At 39.6% G+C, this 13,338-nt stretch overlaps 1 protein-coding gene across 4 annotated transcripts in view; it reads left to right on the top strand.

The window, feature by feature from the left end:
* CEMIP2 (cell migration inducing hyaluronidase 2) overlaps window positions 1-13,338 on the top strand; it is a 51,317-nt gene that overhangs the window by 16,368 nt on the left and 21,611 nt on the right. For 3 of the 4 annotated variants that reach the window (XM_064176281.1, XM_064176282.1, XM_064176279.1), the window contains exons 3-7: window positions 1,399-1,539; window positions 2,089-2,650; window positions 5,010-5,179; window positions 6,400-6,588; window positions 11,747-11,916. In XM_064176281.1, the coding sequence (XP_064032351.1) occupies window positions 1,399-1,539; window positions 2,089-2,650; window positions 5,010-5,179; window positions 6,400-6,588; window positions 11,747-11,916 (1,232 nt within the window). Of the gene's footprint in view, window positions 1-1,398; window positions 1,540-2,088; window positions 2,651-5,009; window positions 5,180-6,399; window positions 6,589-11,746; window positions 11,917-13,338 lie in introns of those variants that run through there. The other variant, XM_064176283.1, reaches the window with a different exon arrangement.

Consider the following 13,338-nt stretch of genomic DNA (forward strand, 5'->3'; position numbering starts at 1 on the left):
TTGAATGTCATTTTGTAAATTCTATCTTAGGATCCCTCTACAAGGTCTTTATTTCAGTTATATTTTTATATTACTACCTGAACGTCTTTTGCCCTTATGCAGTTCTGCTAATTTTTCCCACTGGTAGTCGAATCTTGGTTTGTGTGGATTTCCTGAGTTGGAAAGGATTTGAAATGTTGAGAATAGGACTGAAGTAAAACATTTCTGTCAGCAGAACCAGGGCTGGCTTAAACTTGTAGATAGGTTTCACTTTCTTTAGAGTTTCCAAGAATGGACTATTACTAATAGCTTTTTGTCTCTAGAGTTGCATTGTGGATATATGTGTTTTTTCCCAAGAAGATAAGATGTGAAATGGCTGTTTTGACTGCTGCTGTTGTATGGGCTGCTAACCCATGTATCTTGGCATGTTTTCGGTTGTCCTTTGCTTAAGAAAAATATTTTCCATCTGACTTCTTGGATTTTCTTACCAAAAGACTGTATTTCCCATTCTGGTATGTCAATGCTGCTTAATAAGGTAAAGATGTGTGTGTTGTAAATACTGTATTGCTATAGTTCCATCTGAAACCTTGCAACCCTATCACTCCTTGCTGCTTCCTTTTTCAGCCTCATAGTATGGTGTTACTGCTTCTGTAGTGCCAGACCTTCAGCAGAGTTTTAGCAAAGGTTGTTTGTCTCTACTCTTGTGTAGTTTGAAGCCTGATGTTTAAGCGGACTTCTTAAGGAGGGCAAACCATACATTTAGACCTGAGTTTTGCTAGTCAAGTTAGTCTTCTTTTCCAGGAAACTGCTATTAGCAGTAAAGTGTGGCACTAAATGTACTAAGGATGATTTGTCACTCATGGTCCTTTACCTGACAACCTAAACTGAAAGAGTGATTTGGGTGTTTAAAAGGAAGAAGGGATTAGTCTTTCTCACACAAAGCCAGGAGAGACCTTGAGGGAGTTGAGATATTTAAATGCTCTATAGCAATGTTAGTTGGCCTTGGTAGCTGTCATGGGACATGCAGTACTCATTATGACTGCTATGGATCTGGTGTTTCCCATTTAACCGCTGCTCATCTCCTGCAGGTGATGTAGAAAATCCAAAAAAAATGCCATGTGAGGTTTCAAAAGATTTCTTGTCGACAATGTACGTTGACAGTTCAGTCCATGGTCATGAGTAGTTTAATTCAGTATAAGATTTTTTTCCCAACCCTTAAAAGTTTAGCCATCTTTTAGGTATTTTTCCGGTTGCTCAAATATGAACAGTAGCATCAGTGGCCACAGTATTGTAACCACAGAAGGAGGTGGGTATATTTTGTGGGTGACCAACTCTGCCTTGGTCCTGTTCATCCAAATGCTGCTGTGACTGAAGTAAAGACACTTGTTTTTGAAACCTGAATTTCACATTTTATTGCAGAGAACTGCCCAGATCAGAATCCTCGTCTTAAAAACTGGAGCCCAGGAAATGATCCTGAAAAGAGAATTTTTATCAAAAAAGGGGATTTGTTTCGTCTGAACTCAGATGCTACAGTACACTCTATAGTTATACAGGACGGAGGTATGAAACAGCAAGATTAACATCATACTTCAGCTTACTGCATAGTTTTTACTTCTGTGATACATGAAAAATGTGTTGGAATTTTTGCATTACATGCTATTGATCTCTTCCCCTGCTTTTGCTTTTCAGCCTGCTATCAGGACAGAGGTATCATTAAAAAGATGAATTAGCATTGCAGAGTCTCTTCACAGTTGTTAATTGACAGGATTTTCTGTAGGATATAGTCAAACAAGACTAGAACTGTAATCTTTCTTGTACGAGATATGATTATCTTCTGATGGAGACTGCGGTATGTTAGTAAGTCTGTTAAAATGTCAGAAAAAAATAAGATATAAGCCAAACAAATTCTTGGGAAGATAGATCACAATTGGTAGGGGTTATGTTCCAAATTTTTGTTTTATATGTATATATGAGAATAAAATCTTAATTTAAGAGTGTGAAAATAAGTCTGTAATTTCCTTGGCGTTCTTATCACAGAACTTGGTTCTTTGAGTCTATCTGAATTTTACTTTGATGTACAGAGTATTTTTTTTCTTTCTTCTCCTTTAGGGTTACTTGTTTTTGGTGATGATAAAGAAGGTTCTAAAAATATTACTTTGAGAACTCGATTTATCCTGATAAAGGATGGTGGAATGCTTCATGTTGGAGCAGAGAAATGCCACTATAAATCCAAAGCAACTATTATTTTGTATGGGAAGTCAAATGAAGATGCTGATGTGCCAGAATTTGGCAAAAAATTTATTGGTGTGGGTCCTGAAGGAACACTGGAGTTGCACGGGCACCAGAAGTTATCATGGACTCTTCTGTCAAAGACAATATATTTCTCAGGGCTGGCCTATGGTCATTATACATTTAAAAAGAATTTCTCCAGAGGACTGAATGTGAGAGTGATCAATCAGGACACAGCGGAGATTTTGGAAGTGCTGAAGTTTGATACTCATGAATATTCAGAAGAAAGCTTGAAGCTCCAGAACTTCCTTAAAAGTGGAAGTCCTGGTCGCATTGTTGCTATTGCTGTAGGAGATTCAGCTGCTAAAAATCTACTAGAGGAAACCAGAGTGACTATTCAAAATCTTCTGGGAAGTAAGTTTGTGAGAGGATTGAGTTACAGGTAAATTGTTTTCCTTTATTTTCCCTTTTGTGCTGAGTAAAGATTAGATAGATGTTGCTGTCTTTAGGAGATTTGTTAAACTCTGACAGTGTCTGTTCTTCAGAGGATTCTCCATGTTCTATGCAGTACTGCAGTAGTAGTGTTCATTGTGCAGTATTTTGATAGTGAAGTGACTGATAATAACAGGTATGGCTGTGACAGACTTTACTACTTGTAATTGCTCTCTTTCACTGTTAATTCACAGTGATGGAACAATAGAAGATATATAATAGGAATTAATTGAGGAAGCTTTTAAGTGCTGTGCTATTTATTTGAGTGTTCCAAATTATGTTTTTGCAGTGAATGTTCTGAACTTGGCTTTGTGCTGCTCAAGGTTAGCAATATAAGTGAAAAGAATATCAAGTTTCCTAACTGTCTATTCTTAATGAAAGCTTAAGATGACATTGTATAACCTGTTTCTGTTTCCCAGTATTTTCCAGGAAATGGTTTGTTTAGTTTTTCCATTCTATTCCTACCCCTCACTCTCCCCTAGCATCTGGATTCCAGTTGATTTCCTCCCTCAGCTTTGGCAGGGCAGGCTGAGACGTCAGTCGAGATGGCATGTTCTGACCTTGGTTCCTGTCAGGAGGCTTTTGGTTTTGGTGTCTGTATAAGCATGTGCTCATAGCACAGAAAGTGCTTGCAGTGCTGCCTCTGAATCGGTTTGGTCAAAGGTGCTGAGACCTGGATATCCTGTAATAAGTACCACCTCCTGAAAGCAGTGAAGCACATGTAGCAGTTGTTCAGGTTGCTGTGCAATCGGCTCCCTCCTGCTTAGAGATGTGGGTTTCTGGTGTTCCTCTCTGCCTATAACCTCCATCCTGGTTTGTCCAAAACAAAAAACTTCTTCAGCCTGCAACTAGGAAGAAGCAGCTTTTCTTCTTTCTTTGCTGAACCAATTCTTGTCTGCTTTGATTAATTGATAGAGGCTCTATAAGCACATAAAATTGTCTTTTCTGCTGTGGAAGATGAACGTAAAGCATTCCCCAAGTGCTCATTGAGGAAAAGCAGGGTTCTTCTGTTGAACCTGTAAAGCTAGTAAACAAGATTTCATCATGGAGGTGAACAGACTGTTACATCCCTCTCCACTTTTATCTTGTTCTGCAAAATAGCATGTACTGAAATATGATCTAGACATTTACCTTAAATGTTAGTATGTGAAATGTTTGGTTTGTTTGCTGCTTCTACTGAAAAGCTGTCCCAATATGTACTGTGTCACTAACCAGTATGAACAGGTTAACACTAAACAGTTTTATTTGCTTTTAATCCTAATCAATAAAGAACATCGTGAGAGGACTGAAATAAAGGCAGCTGGATTGAAGACAGTTTTACTATTTGCGTTTGAATCAGTCATTAGTGACAGACTACAGTTAACTGACAGTCCAGTTAGCTGACACAGTTTTCATTTGGGGTGAATGATTCAGCTTTTAATGATGCAAAACTGTTCTGCTTTTTAGGACATGATCTGTAATTATGGCATGACAGAGTAGTAAAGCGAAGCAAAATAGTCTTGTTTTTGAACTTGTTGGTAGCTTTCTGTGGCGTATGGTTTGTTTTTCACTTCGAAAGACTTGGATGCATTGAGCAGAGCTGTAGGAAGGGGGAGCATATCCAGGACAGTACCCTGCTTTATGTTGGTGTTTAGCCAAGTAAATGTCCAGCTGAGGGAAGGTTCAGTGAGGATGAAAAGGAAAAATCCTTGTTCTCAGCCTTCAGAAATATCCAGTGATCTCTTGTGCAAAGATTGCATAATAGTATGTGGTACCTCTTTGGTGTTAGCATCTTAAAATCTTCAAAAGGTGTTGCCCATGCAGTGGTGTGATCATCAGCAGCTGTTACTGTCTGTGTCCATCAAACCCAGCCAGATGCACACACAGTCTCTTGGGCTCTTGGGTGCTGCTGTTCATGCCATGAAGCCATGAGAGCAGCTGACTGTGGCAGGAGTGTCAGCATTGGCTCTTAGTTTTCCTCTGCCCTGCCAAAAGCTATTTGGGAGTAGGATCATCTTTCACTGCTGTTGCTCATTTCTATTTGCTTTTGGAAAAAGTTCATCTTGTTAGATGCTGTACTAGAAAATTTATGTCTGAAAGTCTTCTGATTAAGATCTCTGATATTTGCTAACTTGCATACAGAGCATCCAATTACTTTAAACTGTGCTTATTTTCAGTAGAATCTGCCCATTTTTCTTCTGGATGTTTAAGTTGCATTTCAAAATTAATTTGGAAGAGCAGTCAAAAGGGTTATTCATGACTTCTGTGCTCTTTGTCTGTATCTTTTACCAGGATCACTATACTTAAATGTTTACCTTTTTTTTTCACAGGCAAGCCTGGGCTTTTGTTGGTGTCATAGGTGGTGGAAATTCTTCTTGTAATGAATCAGTGAGAAATTATGAAAATCACAGCACTGGGGGGAAAGCTCTTGCTCAGAAAGAGTTTTTCACAGTGGATGGTCAGAAGTTTGTTGTGAAAGCTTATAGCGAATGGAATGATGGTAGGAAAGCATTCTGTGGAATCTTTCAGTTCAGGAAGAAGTAAATGTGTCATGTATGCTTTTTTGCTAGAACTGTTATTTGCAATTTAAATTCCTGAGATCCTGTAAGTTTTTTGTTTTGTTTTTACTTGGTGTAGATGAAGTATGAGGATGCAGTTCTTCAGTACAACCTGTTTTCTCTATCTGTACACAGTGTGCAAATGGTATAATGTTAAGTCTTCAATTTAAAGATATTTCAATAGAGATAAGTGAGCTTATGAAAGGCAGAAGCTGACTTTTTGGTAATTTATCACTGATGTATATTTAAAATCTGTGCTTCTGTGATGGTGGTCGTGGTCCTGAAAACAAAACTTTGTGGAAGCTGCTGTTTGATGCTGGACTTTAGGCAGCTTTTCTCATACCAAGTGAAATCAGTAGTACAAAGAGCCTGAAATGCCTACCAGTCATTTTTATACTGAATTTATTTTTGTATTTAAGGTTGTTTTGTTATGAATTTTGCTTTTTATGAGCAGTCTTTTTTTTTTTTTTCCTATTTGTAGGATTACCAGGCAATATTGCATTTGCCTGAGAAGAATTTTTTTTTTAATGGTTAGATATTTGAGTAGTTGAGCTAGTTGTTACTACTCCTTTACTGTTAATTTCAGCCGTATGAGGATGCTACACCTATTAAAAAAAAAAAAAAGATTCCACCAAAATACATGTTTTACTTGCTGGTACCGTAGAGTTAGGATCAGTAGTAAGTAAAAATTGCTGAGCTAACTTAAGTCTAAAACAAAGGAGTGAGCCAGCATGCATGTGTGATTTAGGCTGCCAAACATTTATTGCTTGTGAATAAAAAGGAAGTCCCCACTTTGTTTCGCCAGGTCCTTGATTGCATATGCAGAGTTCTAATGGCACAAAAATGTCATTTGAATCAAGTACAGCTATCATGACCTAGAAATTGTTGCCATATGATATAGTTGATTTTGGTTGTTTTTTAAGTCATGGATTTTTTTTTCTCTCACTGTTCATTTAGTCTCTTCTATTTGTTTTATTTTGAGATCCACCAAATAAGATTGTTGTAATGGTATTTCACACTGGCATATTTCAGAGCAGAATTGTAAATTAGAAGGCTTCAGTGCTTGTGAAATCTCACACATTCCTTACTAGTACTATCTTGGAGATGGTTTCATAGAAAGGCAAATATAACCTTACATCGTGTTTACTTTTTCTTTGATTAGGTGTGCCCATTTCAGGCTTCCAGGTAGAAGCTGTAGGTGGAGTGATACTGAATCTTCTGGATGATGTTAGTAGTTGGGAGGCTGGAGACCGGATTGTAGTTGCAAGTACAGATTACTCAATGTATCAGACAGAGGAATTCACCCTCCTTCCTTGTCCAGAGTGTACCAAGCATCAGGTCAAAGTCAAAGGTATGAAAGGAGTCATCATTTGTAAATTCATGTGAAGAATTTATGCATGATAGTACACCGTGGATGGTCTATTTCAGCAGGAGCAGTAAGGAAGAGCTTGTTCACCTGTATCTCTATTAGTTTATTGACCTCTCCAGGAATGTTTACTTCTCCTTGCTATGAAATTGCTCTGTATAAGGTCAGGTTAGCATACCATACTGACTTTCTCCTTTCTTCCCAGGGTCATTGAATGTTTTAGTTTTCCTGCAAGAGCATTATGCTTGTTTTCTTTTCTTGGCTCTTTTCTGTTTTGTCTGTAATTCTTTCATATGTGGTTGGAAGGCTGTTGTGGTTATTACTGTTTCCTTTGCTATTGGTGCCCTTCCCTTCTTTGGAATTATTATCATCCTATTGTTTTATGCTGTTACCAGAAAGGGAGAAAGGAAAGAAAACCCAAAATTATAGTCTTTTAATCATTCGGGTGTTTTTGTTTTGGGTTTTTTTCCTCCTCCTTTGTCTCAGTTCCTTCTCCACCTCCCACCAGCAAAATGGTTATGAAACCAGAGGCACTTTGAAGCATCTGCTCGCACAGGATATCCCTGAGTACTTGCAATCTGTTTTTTCCTTTGGGTGTGATGCATGCAAAATGGTCATGGGTGTTGTTGACCATTTCCTTTTTCATTATCTGAGTCATTCTGCTTGACTTCAGCAGAGCCTCCCATGGGACCAGCTTCCTGGCTCTGCTGGCATCTGTTTTCTTCCTGCCACCCCACATCCCTCCTGGACAGCACACTCATCCTTGGTGGTCCATCAGCCTCAGGTCTTGAGCTTCCCGTCTTGCTCACTTCTGGTGGGCTGCTGTTTAATTTTGCAGCACAAACTGAGTAGTGTTATTCTTGCAGTATTAGTTTGCAGCAGACAGTCAGTGCTCTTCAGGATCTGGTTTTGTCCTATTCACCTCTGTTCAATGAGACTTCCTCTTCAAAGTACTGTTCTTTCTGCATTCTCAAAAGTTTTCTGTGAAAGCTCTCAAACTTTCCTGCTCCCACTGTGTCTTAAGGAACTGCCAGTTTGTACGTCCTCTTTGAAATGCAGTTTGCGTCCAACAGTATTTGTTAGCAGAGATTGGATATGTGGTTTTGCATTGTGAAGTCTTAGATACGGAAAAAAGTGCATCCAAGTTCAGCAGATTTAACTTGAGGGTTATGGTACAAAGTTTAAGGTTTTTGTCACCACTGAATAGTGAGTGTGCAAACTCATCTCAGAAATTATGTACTATGAAAGAGAAGCTTTTGAAAGATTTTTTTTTTTACATGATTTAGAGCATGATGTAGAATGCAAAATGTTGTTTGCTTTAAATAATGCTATATATAAGGATAGGCAAGAAGGAAAAGGCAGTGAGGTGACCTTTTATGCCAGGAAGTGTTTTGATTGTATTGAGATTAATGACGGGCATGATATGGTTCAGTGTTTATAGGTACGGACCAGGGGGAAGGCCAAAAAGGCAGATATCATGGTGGGTGTCTATTGTAGACCACCCAACCAAGACAAAGAGACAGGTAAGATGTTTGTCTCACAATCCCTAGCCCATTTATTTGCAGGACTTCCCTGATGTATAGTTGAAATGCAATACAGCAGAGAGGGAGCTTTCCTAGAGTGTGTGGAGGATAACTTCCTGACACAGCCGATGACAGTGTCAGCTAGGGAAGGTGCCCTGCTGGACCTGCTGTTTGTGAAGAGAGAAGGATATGTGGGCGATGTAATGGTTGGGGGCCATCTTGGGCACAGCAATCAAGAAATGGTGGAGTTCTCAGTTGTTGAAGAACTACTGCCTTAGAATTTTAGGGGACAGACTTTGGCCTGTTTTTCAGACCGGTGGGCAGAGTCTCCAGATGGTCCTGAAGTGCCAAAAAGTGCGGGCATGCTGGGTACTGTTCAAGAGGAGAGCCTTAAAGGCACAGGAACAGGCCATGCCTGTGCACTGAAAGATGAGTTAGTGTGAAAGAAGGCTGGCATGGGTGAATGGAAAGCTTTGACTGGAACTTGGGGACAAAATGAGAGTTTATAGTCATTGGAAGAAGAGGCAGGGAAGTCAGGAATACAGTTGTTCTGAAACTGCAGGGAGAAAATTAGAAAGGTGAATGCTCATCTGGAAATTACCTAGATTCAGCTGTTAAAGAGAGCACTAAATCCTTCTATAAATACATTAGCAAGAGAAGGATTACTAAGGAGAATCTCTATCCTTTGTTGAGTGCAGGGGTGAAGCATAGTGGTAAAGGATGAAGAAAAGGCTGAAATAGCCAAAAACGTCTTTGCTTCAGTCTTTAGTAGTAAGACCAGTGGACTGCTGGCTACCCAGCCTCATGATGTTGGTGGATGAGAAGCTCAACGTGAGCTAGCAGCATGCACTTGTAGCCTGGAGGGCCAACCAGATCCTGGGCTGCATCAGGAGAAGTGTGGCCAACAGGTTGATGGAGGTGATTCTCCCTCTCCACTCCGGTGAGACCCCACCTGTAATGGTGGTTCTGGAGCCTGTATTACAAGAGGATTGTGAAGATGCTGGAGCATGTCCAGAGAAGGGCCACGACAGATTGAAAGAGTTGGGGCTGTTCAATCCACAGAAGAGGAGGCTCCGAGGTTACCTTATTGTGGCCTTCTGATATCTGAAGGAGGCCTACAAAAAAGCTGGGGAGGGACTTTTTGGCTATCAGGTAGTGACAACACCAGGGGGAATGGAGCAAAACTGGAGGTGAGTAGGTTCAGACTGGACTTGAGGAGGAAATTCTTCACCGTGAGAGTGGTGAGAGCCTGGAATGGTTTGCCCAGGGCGGTGGTTGAGGCCCCATCCCTGGAGGTGTTTAAGGCTAGGCTGGGATGAGGCTGTGGCCAGCCTGCTCTAGGGCAGTGTCCCTGCCCATGGCAGGGGGGTTGGAGCTAGATGATCCTTGTGGTCTCTTCCAACCCTGACTGATTCTGTGAGCTGGAAGATGTGGATGGTAAGCGGAATGAAGATCCCATTATCTAGCAGGCGATGGTTAGTGACCTGCTGCACCACTGAGACATACACAAGCCTCCATGAGACAAAGATTTATGGAGTGGTACTCTCTCAGCAGCACGGGAGGGGGGAAGCCAATTTGCTGGCGTCTTCCCCAGCTCGGGGTAGCAGCAGAAAATTGGCTGAAGTGTGGTCTGAGAGGAGTTGAGTCTGGGTGCTGCCAGCAGCTCTATCAAATGGACCTAAGGACTTCCTGAGCTTGGAGATTGGCACAGAATGGTGCAAAGTGAAGGACCATCCAAAAGCAGGGACAGTGCAAAAACAGGAGCTGTGCAAAAGTAGGAGCCACCCAAAGTGGGGACAATTGGAAGACAGGAATCCTGCAAAATGGAAACTCTGTCAAGGCAGGAACCCCGCACTTTTCCCCTCACTCTGCTTATGCTTTTTTTTTTTTTCCATATATATTGCATGTGAAGATCCCAGCCAACTACCAGCCTATACTCAGTGCAGACTTCTACACGAGTCAGTACACAGGTGGAAAATGCACCTTTTGCTGCTCCCCCCCTTCAAACCTGCAGGGGGAGAGAAAGTAGTTTTTGTGCCTTCTCCATTCAAATAAATGCTCCCCAGAACTTGTTTCCTTAGTGTCAGGTGATAGAACAAAAGGAAATGGCCTCAAGTTGTCCCAGGGGAGGTTTATACTGGATATTAGGAAAAGTTTCTCAATTGAAAGAGTGGTCATGCATTGGAATAGGCTGCCCAGAGAGGTGGTGGAGTAACAGTTGCTGGAGGTGTTCAAAAATCTTGTAGGCAGGACACTTTGTGCCATGGTTTCATGGCCATGGTGATGGTAGGTCAGTGTTTGGACTCAGTGGTCTCAGAGGTCTTTTCCAAACGAAACAGTTCTATGGCATTTTCTTTATATATATTTAAAAGGTATTAAAGGAGGTGAACTGACCTGTTTTGGTGTTTCTTCACTGTCAATATTGTTTCCTTTGTCAATTCTGTTTCAAAAATTCCCATATCACCCTTTATATTTATTCCACAAAGAATAAATTTTGTATCAAGCATCAGACATGGTGTGATGAAGAGCTCACCGTCTTTTGAAACGATGTCTTGTATTTTTTGCTAAAGTTTTAGCTGTTTTGACTGCTTTGTTACAGGAAGACACAAACTGCTTGTTTCGTAGGAGGCCTAGTTGCTCTTTCTTGGTTTGATTTATGTATGATAGTCAAATATGTGAAAAATACGTAAGCTCTCCAGGTGAGTGTGGTCCTGTTTACAGACATTGGTTATCTTTTTAAATCCTCAGCAGCAGGTACAGGGCTAATATCTGTCTTGATTCTGCTCTTGGTTCTACTTCATATTGTCGTAATAATCTCTTAAGACTCATATCCTTTTATGAATTTTGGTAATAGTTTGTGTTCAGAGAATCAATAAATGGGGAAAAAGAAAAACTGAACCAAACAGAACACTAAAAGTGACAAAAAACCTCTGAACAAACGAAACACAAAACATAAAACAAGATGGGGGGGGAATACCATTCTTTGTAAAATAAACCATGCTAATACTTACTTTTAGGTTTACAGGTCTGGATTATTTTCCTATTTCTTGTAGACAAATAAGAATTTATTATTTCCTGAGAACAATGTCGAACTTGAGTATGTTGTTTTCCCTATTTTTAGTTTGAATGTCCTAAGAATAGCTATATGTGAAAGGGTACATTTAGTTAGGAAAGCAAGTCCTTTTTTTTTCTTCTAGAGAGGTATGAATATAATGTAATTTTCTTAAGGTGCTTTGGCCTCATCTTTAGAACAGATTAAGCAGACAGCATCCTTTTTCTTTTTAAGTAAATCTGTATCTATGTTTCATTAAAAGTTTTTTAAATACATTGGATGCATTTGACCCTTTCTTTGCTTTTTATCTGTTCTGTTCACAAACTACTGGAATGAAAGTAAGATGTGCTTGGAAATACAGTGCTGGTATTTGTATAGGATTAATTGTCTTACTAAAATGCAAAGTAGACAGCAAGAGCTGCAAGAACACCACATAAAGAAGTCAGAATGCATAGGCTTTGTTGCTACAGCTAGCTTGCTTATATAAAACACGTTTGGTTTGGTTTTTAATCAGTGGCAAAACTTTTTCCCTCTTTTTTCTTTCCCTTTAAAAACTCATTTTGGACAGAAAATCCTCAGTTCCCTCATGTAGGAGAAATTATTGACGGAGTGGACATGAGAGCAGAAGTTGGAGTTCTTACGAGGAACATCTTAATCAAGGGGGAGACAGAAAATACCTGCTATCGTGAAAAGGAGTGTCAGTTCTTCAATTACGATACATTTGGTGGTCATATCAAGGTCTGAAAAACATTTTTAATGTAGCTTTCTGTCCTGTAAAGGCATATCAAGAACAGAGATAAATACTAAATCTGAATGGATTTTAAAACGTAAAGAAATAAATTTGTACAGCTGCTTGCTATAGCATTTACTTCATTCTTAGCTTTCCCTAAATTAGATTTAGCTCATCTAGACTTAATCTGCAGAATTGGAGGAAGGAATATCAATGCATGAAATGTTGTAAAGTATTCAGCATCTGATTGTACATGGTATGAAATAAATTAAACCTCACAAGTGACAACCATGCACATGAATCCTCTGTTATTATACAGTAAAGTTTGAGCTGTTTTCTCGGTCTTCTCTCCTTTCACTGCCATTCTCCTGCCCCAAGTAGTGAGCATTGTATTCTAGTGATCTGTCTCCTCTGAAATTGAACAGAAGAGAGGCATGGAGAGGAAAGAAATGGAGTTGGACAGTGGTGGGTTTCAATTTAATTTTTTTTGAAAATCAAAAGTACTAAGGTTAAGGAAATGCTTCTGATTTTATTACCATAAACTTAAAGAATTAGAAGAGGGAAAGCAGTAGTATAGAAACTAATGTTTTAACTTGAATTAACTTCTGAGTTTAGATGAAGTAATTGAGCAGCTCTTCAGCGATACTGGAGAAGTTTCAGGCAAATGTATTTGTGCTCATTACATGATGGTCACAGTTTAAATCTCTCTATTATATTTGGATGTAGATTTTATAGTGATGGGAAAGAAAATATGTCCTTTCCCTACCGTGTGAGAGCTTTTATTTTATGGAAGAGAGGTAGGTGGGCTCAAGGCTATCATTTGTGTTTAAGGTAACATAATGAAAGAAGATAACAGCAAGCTGTGAGTCTTGGAAAGGATAACCCCGATTGCCACAGCAGCGCAAATATGGCAGACCCCTCAGTTGTCTGTAAGACAGAACAGAAAACAAACATTTTGAGTCATCCAACTTGTTAAACTGTTTCCAGGAGACTGTTCAGAGTAGCTCAATGTCACTGTATGTTAATCTTAAGTGCTGAAGCAGAGAGAACCTAGGTACTGTCATTTGTTAATGGCCCTCAGAGGTTTTGGTTATCATGGATTTTCTACTGGTCACTGGGGCAGTAGCGTGAAGGAACCTTAGTGGCAGTGAGCAGAGGCACTGGTTTGAAGTTTTGCTACTGCATTAGTCCTTTTAAATGTCAAGAGGTGGAGATCTCAAACATGTCTGGTTTTGACCATTTCTCGTGTATTGTAAGCACACAAACCTTAGAAATTTTGGCAGAGGTGGGGAGAGGGATGTTTGAAGTTCACATTACTAAATTTCATAGAGGATAAATTCAATATGAAAATGGTTATTTTTGATAAATACACAATATGGGTAAGTTAATGAAATAACAATAAATAGGTTTTTTTTTCAACTTAGCTTGCA

The sequence above is a fragment of the Pogoniulus pusillus genome, chromosome Z (genome assembly GCF_015220805.1).
Source record: "Pogoniulus pusillus isolate bPogPus1 chromosome Z, bPogPus1.pri, whole genome shotgun sequence".
In the NCBI taxonomy this organism is placed as follows: domain Eukaryota; kingdom Metazoa; phylum Chordata; class Aves; order Piciformes; family Lybiidae; genus Pogoniulus; species Pogoniulus pusillus.